Source organism: Echiichthys vipera, assembly GCF_963691815.1.
Source record: "Echiichthys vipera genome assembly, chromosome: 7".
Taxonomy (NCBI): domain Eukaryota; kingdom Metazoa; phylum Chordata; class Actinopteri; order Perciformes; family Trachinidae; genus Echiichthys; species Echiichthys vipera.
In genome coordinates this window covers 5,426,278-5,439,242 of record NC_139832.1, presented here as the reverse complement: position 1 = coordinate 5,439,242, position 12,965 = coordinate 5,426,278, and the positions used below count along the sequence as shown (strand labels likewise).

Genomic DNA, 12,965 nt, shown 5'->3' with positions numbered 1-12,965 from the left:
ACGAGTGGCTCGCAGTAATGGTAGGTAATGAGGTAGAGAAGCTTTTGTCATCGACTGCTAATTTGTGTTTTGGCCGCCGTTCGGTCACAGACCCGCTGCTCAAACCTTTCATCTCTCCTCTTCTCCGCAGGTACGATTTAGACTGCAAGAGCGACAACCTCTCCAAACATGTGAGTGTCTCCTTCACCTCAGCTGTTCAACAATCAGCCGTGCATTCATGGAGATATTACACAGCCAAATGTTTACCCTTCCAGTACAATAGCAGCCTGATGTGAATCAGAATGTCAGAGGTAAGAGTGGCAGGACAATCATGTTGGCATTTAAACTCTCCTCCAGAAAGTACTTTTTTTATGGCCTGAAACAAAGACATTCAGAGGGTTTTTACATCACACTTTCTACCAGAGAGATGTTGGTGATCTGGTAAAAATGAACGCTTTGTAGCTTTGGGGCTTTGGGCTCTGACTTCATGAGGGAGAGATAGCTCATCAACATGATTGAATAGTGTCAGCTAACAGGCTTTAATACAGCTATGAGATTATATCAGCTTTGTTATTGCTTATTAGAAATTTGGCTCTGCTTTTGCTCTTCCTCATGAGTGGGCAGACATCCTGCATGTCCCCCTGCCACTGCTGCCGATGCATTGCCGTTTAAAGTTAGTGTGCATTCACACTAGATCAGGTGGTCTGGCGAAAAAGTCCTCCCATTCAACTTCTGGAGAAACGCAACCTGACGTCAGACTGCGATGGCCGATGTGATCAGACTTGTCACAGTCCGTTTTGAGGCGTTGTGAGAGTCCTGTACCGTCAACAGTTAACATCCCACCTCTGTCTCTGACACAAGAGGGTTTTAAAAACCATGAGGGTGAATGAAGTACTTAACTGCCTGGGAGTTTTTGTGTTACAGCTGAATGTTTCCTGCAATAAGCTGCAGCACAGTTGCTCCGTCTCTTTTCTTCTCTACGTGAAGAGAAGCTGACTTCAAGTGCGGTCTGAAATGTCGAGATCATATCGATCTTATGAAGTCTTTTGCTACATTAGAGGTTTAAAGAACACAGCAGGGTGTTAACAAATGGGCGTTAAGGGGCCCTCCCACCTTCGCACACACCTGTGATGATTCACTGTTGCTGTCTGAGGCTATGTGAATGCGGCCTTACTCCCAAACACTATTCCGCCTGCCTTTCTTGGTCAAGCTCGACCTCCATCTCAATTTAAAACCTGTGACTTCAGATTTCACTTCCCTTCAGCCCCCATCCTTCACTTTCAGTTCAAGCAGAAGCTAAAGCAGCATTCTGCTCCAGTTCTGTCTATAACCTGGGCTCCATCTCCACCCCCAGCCCCTTTTTCCAGTTACCCGGCTTCATACTCACTGCCAACTGCGGGCAGTTTTTCTTCCTCAGCCCCAACCCCAGCATGCCCCCAGGCTTCTATTGTGAGCGCTGAGCAATGCAGGCGTAGCGACTCACTCTCAGCATGAAGGCTGAGGATGCTTGGATGCGTCCTGTCGCCGTTGTGGATGTGTGGGATTGGAGATCTGGCACGCAGTGATGGCTCCATTGTCCGGGCACAGTCCATCGCCAGTCACTTTAAATAACAGGAAATAGAAAAGAATATGCACACAAGTACAGTATGTCTCTTGGCAGCTTCAATGGCAGCGTTTGAGGATCCCTCCCTCCTCCCATCACAGCAGATGTTTTTCTGTGCCATATGGTTGCATACCTTGTGCAGATATGGCTGCAGGGGATGATGTGCGGAGACAGAGCATACAGTAAAATCTAATTAAGGGCTGTGTATCCTGTTTCCTGGCAGATGAAGTGGATGCTGCTGTTTTCATCCTGACAGACTCTTGTCACGACCCAGTTCACAATCCTTGATTTTTACTTCTGTTTATTTTGGTTTGAAAAACATACACCAATATCCTTCTTACAAAGAGTAATTTAATTACAATGTCTTTATTTTATAATTTTAAACTCAATGATTAGCTCGCAAATGAGTCCAGGCAGGAAAATGGCTTCTTTGTTTGCAGGCAGTAATTAAGTTAACTGGATGGCTTTTGAAGCAGTCAGGATTTTAATTTAAGAGTATACTCCCCTTCAATGAACTGTCGCTACAAAAGAAACTATAACAACCTTTTAAACGTATTTTTGTGTCATCATTATTTTTGTTAGATTGTTAAAAGTTGGAGGGGGGTTATGAGATACTATGCAAATTTCATTCCTACTTCTCCTTTCATCCTTGGTTCATCCAGGTTGATCTACTCACAATGCAGAGTACTTATAATGTACTATAACGTGTGAACTGTTGCTGAATACAATGTTTAGTATTCTCCTGCAGTAAAGTGACTGTTCGCCCAGTACATGCAGTTGCTGCAGAGGAGAGCCTGCAGATTGTTATGGGAAATCAGCTACATCCTAATGTTTGATGTGTCATACTATTTGCATCTTGTAATGAGGAGTAGTAACAGAAAGCACTTCATTTTAGGGGGTTACTAAAAGACAAAAGAACCATTTGCCTTTAAAGGAAGGTCTGGTATTTTTCATTCTTCTCATACTTTTGTCTATTACCACTGCTGGTCTTGATTACATTTTAATGAATGTTTGGGAAACGCAGACTCTGAAAAGAATGACTTTTGCTTTAACAGCTACAGCGATTTGAACAGTATTTTCTATTGTTCTGACATGTTAATCAGTGTGGGCATGTTGGATTGTTACTAAAGTATCCTAACAGCATGCAACAAGAGTTAGCGTCAGCATTAAATTCAGTTTGATTACATTGTTTTATATTGGGATGTACTAACTGGAGCGCCATTTTGAGAGGAACTTTTTCGTTTGGACCAAATGTTTCTATTTATTCCTGTCGCATACGTTGAAAGCGCCACAAAACATAAAGAACAGCTGATTCATGAAGTTGAAGGAGGAGGAGTTATCTATAAGAGTCATCCTCGTTTTACTACACAACCTAAATGAATGTGTTGTTGAAGCAGATCTGGGCCAGATAAGGTAAAAAAAAAAGGGGGGAGTCTCAGAGGAAGTGAGTGTCACTGTGTGTGTGTGTGTGTGTGCGTGTGCGTGTGCTTGGGTGCGTGCGCATATATGTGTGTGTGTGTGTGTGTGTATGTGTGTCAAGACAGAGCTTTAGGGAGACGGACACCTCTGTGAAGTGACGCCGCTTGTTCCTTGTTTAACACGTTGGGAATCTGCTGGTGCACATGAGATGTACCTGTTATTCAGAGGCATATTTTATAACTTGTTCCACACATTTTGCGAATAGGTGTGGAAAGAGCGTCAATGTGACGCTCACATGCTATTAGGACAAAGTGTTAGCTACACCTGTTATCATAGAGCCTATCAGCCTGTTGGTGTGTACATGGGTTTTTTAAAAACTATTTTTAAAAACTTTGACCTGACGAAGATTAAACTGGAATCAAACGTTTTTGTTTCTTCATTCATGAAATGTTATCTTGACCAACTGTCATTATTGGCAGAAATATCACTAAAATGGTGGAATTTCCCTTTATTGACATCTATTTATTCATATGTTAGATGCAGAATGAGCTTCAAAAAGGAATGTTGAACTTGTGAAATTCAACTGTGATCTTTTTTACTTTAGGAAATGCCCTCCTTTTTTTTCCACCACCACTGAGCCTGTTAATCTGCGGCGCCTCAGCCGCTGGCCTTAGACATCTGAGGCGTAGAAGGCGCTAGGCTTGGGCTGCTAGCTAGTAGCACATTTATTACAGAACGGCCAGAGAGTTTTTGTCATCTCTTTTTGTTTCAAGACCTCTGCTTGGGGAGAAATTTGCCCAGCACCGGCAAAGATCTTTGGAGCAGCTTTCTGCCCGCCGGACTCTACACGGCTCATCTGTCAAGCATCTTTACACACACACACACACACACACACACACACACACACACACACACACACACACACACACACACACACACACACACACACACACACACGTACATTCATGCTTTCTCACACACACAATCTGGTATGGGAGCCTCAGTAGTAGTGCGTGAACAGGCCCTCCTTGCCTGTAGTAAACCGACTTTTTACACCCCATCCCCTCTCTCTGCTCTTTGCTCTTCTTGCTGGCTGACGCTGAAGGCTCCTCCTCCCAAAACCGATTCCTCGCCCATGGTCACCCTACACTGCCCAACAAGGACACGGGACTCTCTGTAGCTGGGCTGAGCTGTCAATGTGCAAAATATGCATGAAAAAGAGAAAGGAAGCCAAAAAATATGACTCTTAATTGGTTACAAGACAAGCTGAGAAAATACAATCTTTTGTCAACATTTCCCTGCTGATCTGTATCACGGCCGGTTCATCAGTCAGACTGAAGCAACTTCTTATCACATAACTGGCTCACTCTTGTTTATCTTGACTGACAAAGGCATTGTGAGGAAAAAATGCAAGGGGGCAACAACTAACTTTTTTTTTTTAATAATAGGCTATTGTGCTGATTCAATTTTCAGTTAATCGGGGAATAATTTGTTTATAAATATATATACCTGTATGTATAAATATGTATGTATATATATATATTTTAAATAATTCACTTACTCCTAGTTTAGACCGCAAACGTTGCGTCAGCAGGTGTTGACAGCCTTCACGGACCACCGAAGCCACTGTGTCTGATAAAGGCTCTGATAAAGTTTGCGAGAGTATGAAAAGCTAAGATAATAATATAAAAGTTTAATAATTCTACTGATAAAATAAACATATAACCCTAAAATTGCTGTAAATGGTAGTAATATAGTTAAATGGTGGTGTTTTATTGTGAATTAACCTCGCGTTTAATCGATATTGTCAGAAAAAATGAAGTTGAAGTATAAATAAATGCTTTTGGTCGCAGTAACATGACATATTCTTCACCTCCATTTTGGGAAATCTACTTTAAGCTCTCTTTGTAGCATGGCGTGTTTGAATCAGCCTTACATGCTAAATGAAGAAATATCCAGAACATCTTCATGAATGTTTCCTCCTGCTCTTTCACTTCTAAATGCTGTCTTTATTTCTGTTACATGTGTTCACTTGAATGTCTTTCTCACACGCAGGACTTCCTGGGCCAGGCGTTCTGTACGCTGGGCGAGATAGTCGGCTCCCTCGGAAGCCGCTTGGAAAAACCTTTGATGTGAGTAGTATCATACACACCACATGCACAAACAAACAAACACAGTCACGGCTGTTTTAATGACACCCTCATAATTGAAAGCGAACGGGCAAAAGGCTTGTAACGCATTACTCTTAATCAAAGAGCCACAATCATTATGTGCCACAAAAAAAGGCTGTTTGGGCTCAGGTTCAGATTTTTCAATTCTGCTCCATTCAGTGGTGTGAATTGAAAATCAGCGCGTTATTTTGAGATCACTTGCTACTGTTTGTCTTTGAAGTGAACCGCAGCGAAGCAGGGGCATGAAAATGAGCCAAGACGTGGATGAAAGCGCACACTGTCTCCATCAGCCAAATGAGATGAATAGTTAAACAGCAGCAGGCCTAATGACAGACTGTAAACACGCTGAGATGGTAAACAGCGTGTAGTGAAAAGGGATCGTTCACCCAAAGGGGAGATGTCAGCTCAATTTTTTGAAGAAGCCTAAACTGAACTGAAGCCTCAACTGAAGCATAAAGAAATAATCAGGGACATTTTCATTTGAATACATGTCTGGTTATTGCTCTCTAGTATAAGACAACAGTCGGGCCTGTCAGCAAATTCATGAATATTTCACTTTTCTGCCTCACCTTGGAAACATCCTCCAGGATTCTTCCCTCTCACTCTCACTCTCACTTCTCCTCATGTTTCCAATAACTCAAATATCATATCATTATCGCCTCCATGGCTGAAGACAGAGAGAAGTGTGTTTCTCACAGAAATTCAAATGTCATCAGCAAAAGGTTTGATGTTACACAATTACCACGCTAATATCTCAGGGTTTCCAATGTAGCCGGCAGATATCCGGGCCATGACTACCGCTTCTGTGTGGTGGTCATTGCTTACAGTCTGACAATTTTTTTCATGTAACAACTATTAAGGGAGATATCCCGAACAGTCGCTAACAGTAATTAATGCAATGTAATGCGGCTAACACTGATTAGCCCAGGGCAGCACAATGAAGGCATTAAAACAGCTTTTTTAACCACTAATAATCCTCAAAATAACACCAAACCTCTGCAGTAGCATGATAAGAGTCCCTACACATAAAACAGAGCAGTCTCTTAGAAAACTTGATCTACACCAGTGGAAGTTACATTTCTGAACATTTACAACAGAGACACTGTTCCGTCTTAAACCCATCAAAGCTTAAACTGATATTTTTTTTATTTGTTAAACAACAACTTGACGTTAACTGGAGTTCCCTAACTCTCTAACACGCAGCAGAACTGCAGCATCTTCTTCAGCTCACTGAAGAGAACAATTTATTGTTGCTTTTGTTTTCTCCACCTGGGGCAGCGAGCCATCAGTAGTCCTCGCCTCATCCCCTGTCCTGTGTGTGTGTGTGTGTATGTGTATGTGTATGTGTGTGTGTGTGTGTGTGTGTGTGTGTCTGTGTGTGTGTGCGTGTGTGTGTGTGAAAGACAAAAGTAGAGAGAAACTGAGTGAGAGAGGAGGGACTGTACCGGCGTCTACATCAATGACTGTCTGTGTATGTGTATGTGTGTGTGTGTGTGTCGCAGATTCAATTCAAGTGGTTGCAACTGAATGGGCTTGCTGAAGAGTGTAAGGAAGTAAGAATGTGTTACTGTCGCTGAATTATATAATCGCCTCGGCCTGCAGTCATTCACTCAGATCTTGTGTGTGTGTGTGAGTGCGCATAACCGCATCTTTTATTTTTAGCCACTTTTTAGATATGTGCAGATATTTTTAGATGGAGCTTGTTTGTACAACTGTGTGTGTGTTTGTGTGTGTGTGTGTGTGTGTTTGTGCTCACTCCGCTGCCTGCAAGTGAATCCCATCTTAAGTCAAAAGCATCACAGTCGAGTGAAGGCGGATCACAGAGCAGCAAAGACGACTCAAACGACCACGAGCTCAAATCACACAGAACAATTATATTTGTAAGATTATGTAACATTTTGTGTTTGATAAATTAACCTCAGTGAGTAGAAAACGTCTCACAGCACAGTCAAAGAAATGGCTGACTAAATTTTGATGCTCTTAAATCATTTTCAACAGCAAAAAGTATCAAGGTACCCTGTTATCTTTTAGCAAATCCATATCCAGGTGCAAACGTATGAGTTTGTCCATTACAACACTATTGCCAGACAGAACATTGATATTGGACGATTCTGCAAATTATGATAATCTACATCTACAATAACTGTACATAGTGTAATTCCAGTGCAGAATCATCCCATGGACTTTTTCGACACTTAGATACATCAAATAAGCCATCGGGACAGTTTTTTTCTGAGCTATTAACGAAGAAACCTGGGAGAGTCGCTAACAGCCGGACGTGGCTAACACTGATTAGCTCGGGGCAGTACGGTGAAGGCATTAAAGCGGCTTTTTAACCACTAATACTGCTCAAAATAAAACCAAACGTCTGCAGTAGCATGAGAAGAGTCCCTACATATAAAACCAAGCACCAAAAACGTAGTTAGTGAACCTGGAGTTTATTAAAAGAGTGTTTTGAAAGACTTACCAACTCGACCAGTTCCAGCACCTCCTGTAGTAAAGTCCATTCAAGTCAATTACCAAAAGGAAGGAGCTCAATGGTGCTTTGTTTTCTGCCGTAATTACACTTTAAGGTGTGGTTACTGTCATGAAAAGATCGCCACAAGTGTGAATTTGCAACACTGCGACCACGTACAAGCATGCATTCCTCTCTTAGCTGTCCTTTTGACTCCACTAAATCTTGTGATACTCTGTGAATCAATTGGAAAGTGTCTTTTTGCGATATGTCACTCCCATTGCTGTTCCCTCTTTTAGCCATTTGGCATGAACACAAACACACACCTTCACACACACACTTGACTTTCAGCCTCCTGGTTTAAGAAAACTGCAGACAGACTGACCGAGCGAGCTAAAAAGAAGAAGTATCTATCATTAATTGAGGCTGGAGTCTGCTTTATTTTCTGTCTGTTTTCATACTGGGGCACACGCTGCTCCCCGAATGCTGATATTTGAAGCATGTTTTTTTTAGACATTTCATACCTGTGTTTGAAAGTGTAAAGTTGACAGGTGACTGGAAATGAGAAGAGAAAGAGGGTAAACCACGGTGTCTGGGGAGGGAATCAGGGAGGTTTAGATTACAGTATATTTTACTGTTTGCGTCTTACCATTAGACAACTTCAGCATCTCTTTAGGTTTGTATTTGATGTAAATCACAATTACCACTGCAAACACAAATCCTAGAGATACTAGGCTGTCTATAGAGCGACACACAAAAACAACAGCATCATCTGTGCTCATTGATTGTGGCCGGCAGTGCTCAGCAGACACACTGTACACACAGAGGGAGTAGTCATGGTACAGTAGCCAGGACGTGCCGATTCGAGTGCTGAAAACTGCTGCTCTTCTGGAACATTGGTGTTCATCCAGCCCGGGAAATAGGACAGTTGCGTATAATTGCCAGGAAAAAAGAATGCAGTAAAAAACACAAAGACAGACAGGTTTTCATATATAACTTAACATAGAATACACAGTACTAGTAGTAGTAGCAGTTATAGTAGTAGTGGTAATAGTAGTAGTAGTAATAGTAGTAGTAGTAGTAATAGTAGTAGTAGTAGTAGTAATAGTATTAGTAATAGTAGTAGTAGTAGTAATAGTAGTAGTGGTAGTAGTAATAGTAGTAGAAGTAATAGTAGCAGTAGTAGTAATAGTAGTAGTAGTAGTGTAATAGTAGTAGTAGTATTAGTAGTAGTAGTAGTAGTATTAGTAGTAGTAGTAGTAGTAGTTATAGTAGTAATAGTAGTAGTAAAAGTAGTTGTAGTGGTAGTAGTAGTAGTAGTAATATTAGTAGTAGTAGTAGTAGTTATAGTAATATTAGTAATAGTAGTAGTAGTAGTAGTAGTAGTAATAGTAGTAGTAATAGTAGTAGTAGTAGTAATAGTAGTAGTAGTAGTAGTAGTAATAGTAGTAGTAACAGTAGTAGTAGTAGTAATAGTAGTAGTAGTAGTAATAGTAGTAGTAGTAGTAGTAGTAGTAATAGTAATATTAGTAATAGTAGTAGTAGTAGTAGTAGTAATAGTAGTAGTAGTAGTAGTTGTAACAGTAGTAGGAGTAGTAGTAATAGTAGTAGTAGTAGTAGTAGTAGTAATAGTAATATTAGTAATAGTAGTAGTAGTAGTAGTAGTAGTAGTAGTAGTAGTAATAGTAGTAGTAGTAGTAGTTGTAACAGTAGTAGGAGTAGTAGTAATAGTAGTAGTAGTAGTAATAGTAGTAATAGTAGTAATAGTAGTAGTAGTAGTAATAGTAAAAAAGGCTGTAGTAGTAACATGATAGACCAGAGGTGTCCAATCCTGCTCGGTCCTGCATATTTTAGTTTCCTCTCTGCTCCAACACCCCTGAGTCTAATGCTCTGCTCGTTATCCAGCAACTGGAGCTTAATAACGAGCAGAGAGCAGAGCACAGCTAGGAAATCTGTCCAGACACAGCATGCTATTGCATTTGTGGCACTTAGGCCTCATCAACAATACTCTTACTGTAGACAGGTCAGAAAGTCGATTTAATGGAGATGACACCTCTCAAACAACATCTCTTAATTAAAAAAATGTGAGTCCAATGTCCTAAATATTGTCACCAGAGAGAAGAGGCTCTGCTGAACGTGTTTGTGGGGTCAAATATGTGAGAACCAGAGCAGGTTAAAAACCAGGCTGTCTGCTTTGATCCAGACCATTTCTTGGCTCAGTTTGTATTGCAGCACGCTGGGCCAGTGGTCGGCACTCCTGTCACTTGGAGGCTCATCGGGTCAAATGTGTTCGCCTGTTTGATCCCATAGCAACATGTCTGCGACCAGGGTAAAAATTGTGGGAGATAGAGCATGTTGTTGGGAAAGTTGTTTTAGACAGAAGAAGGAGAATAAGCAGAATAAGCCTGAGCAATACTAGACTGTGTGCTTTTTAAAGCCCACAGAATTAATATTGAGTAATGCGTTTCTTATAAGTGATTTTAAATGCCTAATGTATTATTAACACGTTAATAAGGTTCTTGTAAGGCCTTTATTTACGACGGCGTATTAGGGCCAAGTATGAAAAAAATAATAATTACGGACCCGGGGGAGAGGGTAATATTTCTGCAAAAAAGTATCAGATTTATGAGATTTAAGTGGCAAATCTACGATAAAATAAAGTCGCAGATTTGAGATTAAAGTGGCAAATCTACGATAAATAAAGTCGCAGATTTATGAGATTAAAGTGGCAAATCTACGATAAAATAAAGTCGCAGATTCATGAGATTAAAGTGGCAAATCTACGAGAAAATAAAGTCGCAGATTCATGAGATTAAAGTGGCAAATCTACGAGAAAATAAAGTCGCAAATTAATGAGATTAAAAGTAGCAAATCTATGAAAAAAAGGTCTTTAATCTCATAAATCTGAGACTTTTAAAAATAAAAATATTACCCCCTTCCTCGGGTCCGAGATTTCCCCCCCCCATACTTGGCCCTAACACGTCTTCATACTTATTACCTATTAACTAGCGCTTATTACCAGGACATTAATATAAAGGGCCATTTTCATTATTAAATACTGTAAAATTTTGAGTCTGGTGCAGGCATTTCTTTAACACGCTGCCTTATCGATGTATATTCTAGAATATAAGATATATCAGCTTCATTACAAATATATAAGGTATCGATTATCAGCACATGAGGGTATCACAGTCTGAAATCCCATTTACCCTGTGCTGATGTTTCAGCCTGTCTCTCTCCTTCCCTCCACACCTCCATCTCCATCTTTCCAGTGACTGTGCTCTTCCTTTTCTCTCTCTCCCTCCCTCCCTCTCCCTCCTTGCCATGTTTCCATCTGCCCCCTTACCGAGCAATCTCTCCGCTCGTTCACTGAATTAATTTCACTGAATGCTTCCCTGTGCATCAAAGGACGGCGGCGTGTCCCAGGTGACGGGCGTATCAAAGCCTCGCTTCAATTTGCCATCAGTTTCTTATTGTACTGGACAGCGCTTAGCCGGGATGAAATTATCTCTCCCACGTCCTCGTTCTGCATCAGGCCCGGGGTCTGTGGCATTCATCTGGTCTATTTTTAGTGGTCAGCCTCCCTTGGCTTTATTGGCTGAATATTACGCTTCGCCAGCTCAGGATGTAAACAAACATTGCAGTTGAAATGTCACTGGATGTGGTTGCATTATGCTCATGTGCTATTTTGAAGGTGTTTATTCTGCATAAATTAATATTTATTTTGACAACAAGGGAAATAAATGTGACCGAGACATTTGATTCCAGGTCTTCAGGAGTCTCTGTTGATAAAATGTTTGTTTTTTAGGGTAATTAAATTACATTTACCTGCAGATTAATCTTAATTTGTTATAGAGCTCGATTATTAGTGTCTCTTACCAACACGGACGTTTTTGTAACTGTGGTTTCAAACCGTGGTCCTACCTGTCATAAACCCATAAGTGTTTGAGGCCTTTGGCTGCTTCATCATTAAGGGAATATTTAGTTTTGTTCTCTTTTTTTTTTTTTTTCAGCGGGATCCCGGGGAAGAAATGCGGCACCATCATAGTGAGAGCAGAAGAGCTGAGCAACTGCAGGGTAAGAGTCTGTTTTGTTCCCTTGTTGATTCATTTCATGTGAAACCTGAGCACTTTTCAGAGACTTTCCTCTAATTAGACCGACCTTCGAAGTCTTTTATCTTTTATCAGAAGTGACAAGCAGCTCGTACTTCACACAGTTTAAACTAAAAACTCTCAATTACTTACTAATAGGAGTCATTTTTGACACGTTATTGGGATATTTTGTCATAATCTCTGACATTTTAATACAAACTTAACTCAAACATGAACATGGACACGCAGGCACATTACATACACTCAGTTGGCCGTATATTAGGTATACCTACTGTAGCTAAGACAAATCCCACCTTCCCCCATTTATATCATAAAGGATGGACAGAATATAAGAAACACCTTCTGAAACAACAAGAACTGAACATTATAACCTTCATGAAGGTAGATTTTATTGCACTGCTTTTGTATTAAACCCAGTTCAGACCAAAGATGTGTGACATGAAGAAACCGTTTTACAATGTTGCAGCGTTGTGAACTGAACCGTCTCTTCTGGACTCAAACCGGCTGATGTTGTCGCCTGCGCCTCAGCTTGTCAAATCGCCAGCAGCCGGTTTTAGAACGGAAGACGCGTTGCCTTTTGCAACAGCCAACTAAGTCTTAGCAAAGTCTGCTGGTAAAGTCACTTACAAACTGTCAGCTGGTTAAAATGGCCTTTATTGACGTAAGAGAGAGAGAGAGAGTGAGAGAGAGAGCAATACAATGAATAAGGAGAGTGAGCGCTGTAATCGAGACAAAGCAGTAAATCAGAGAAATAAACTGTTATTTTCACCGTTTCATCACAACTAGAAATGCAGCTGTGGCAGGTATCTCACTGTCTCCATCCTCATTTATTTTTTATGATGCTACAAATTATATCCAGCTGCGAAAAAAAGCCTGAGAAGTCGGAGGTTAGTACAGAAGTACAGAGAGTCGTTGCTATGGAGATGATACACCGTATGGTCTCGCTGGTGGGAACTGGCAGGTTTCAGAACGTTGCAGACCTGCACGCTGCAAGTTTCAACTTCTCTTCACGAATCTTTGGTCTGAACTGGGCTTTAGACTGCGTTAGTATCAGCAAGGTGTACTTAATAAACTGGTACAGTATTTTCAATATTCTCTCCCCAACACTTTCCTTCCATACATTTTAGCACTGATACTGTATTGCTACTTAGTTCCAACATGTCCTAGAAAACATGGAAAACCTGGACATTTAGAGACGAGTTGTCTTGAAAAGCCCTGGAAATGGA

At 40.9% G+C, this 12,965-nt stretch overlaps 1 protein-coding gene across 1 annotated transcript in view; it reads left to right on the top strand.

Annotated features, from left to right (window-relative positions):
- Positions 1–12,965, top strand: part of LOC310949663 (copine-8-like) — a gene marked incomplete at both ends in the record, with an annotated part of 68,854 nt that overhangs the window by 31,038 nt on the left and 24,851 nt on the right. The window contains 3 exons of the mRNA XM_083917166.1: positions 131–170; positions 5,057–5,133; positions 11,641–11,704. Of these exons, the coding sequence (XP_083773292.1) occupies positions 131–170; positions 5,057–5,133; positions 11,641–11,704 (181 nt within the window). The remainder of the gene's footprint in view (positions 1–130; positions 171–5,056; positions 5,134–11,640; positions 11,705–12,965) is intronic.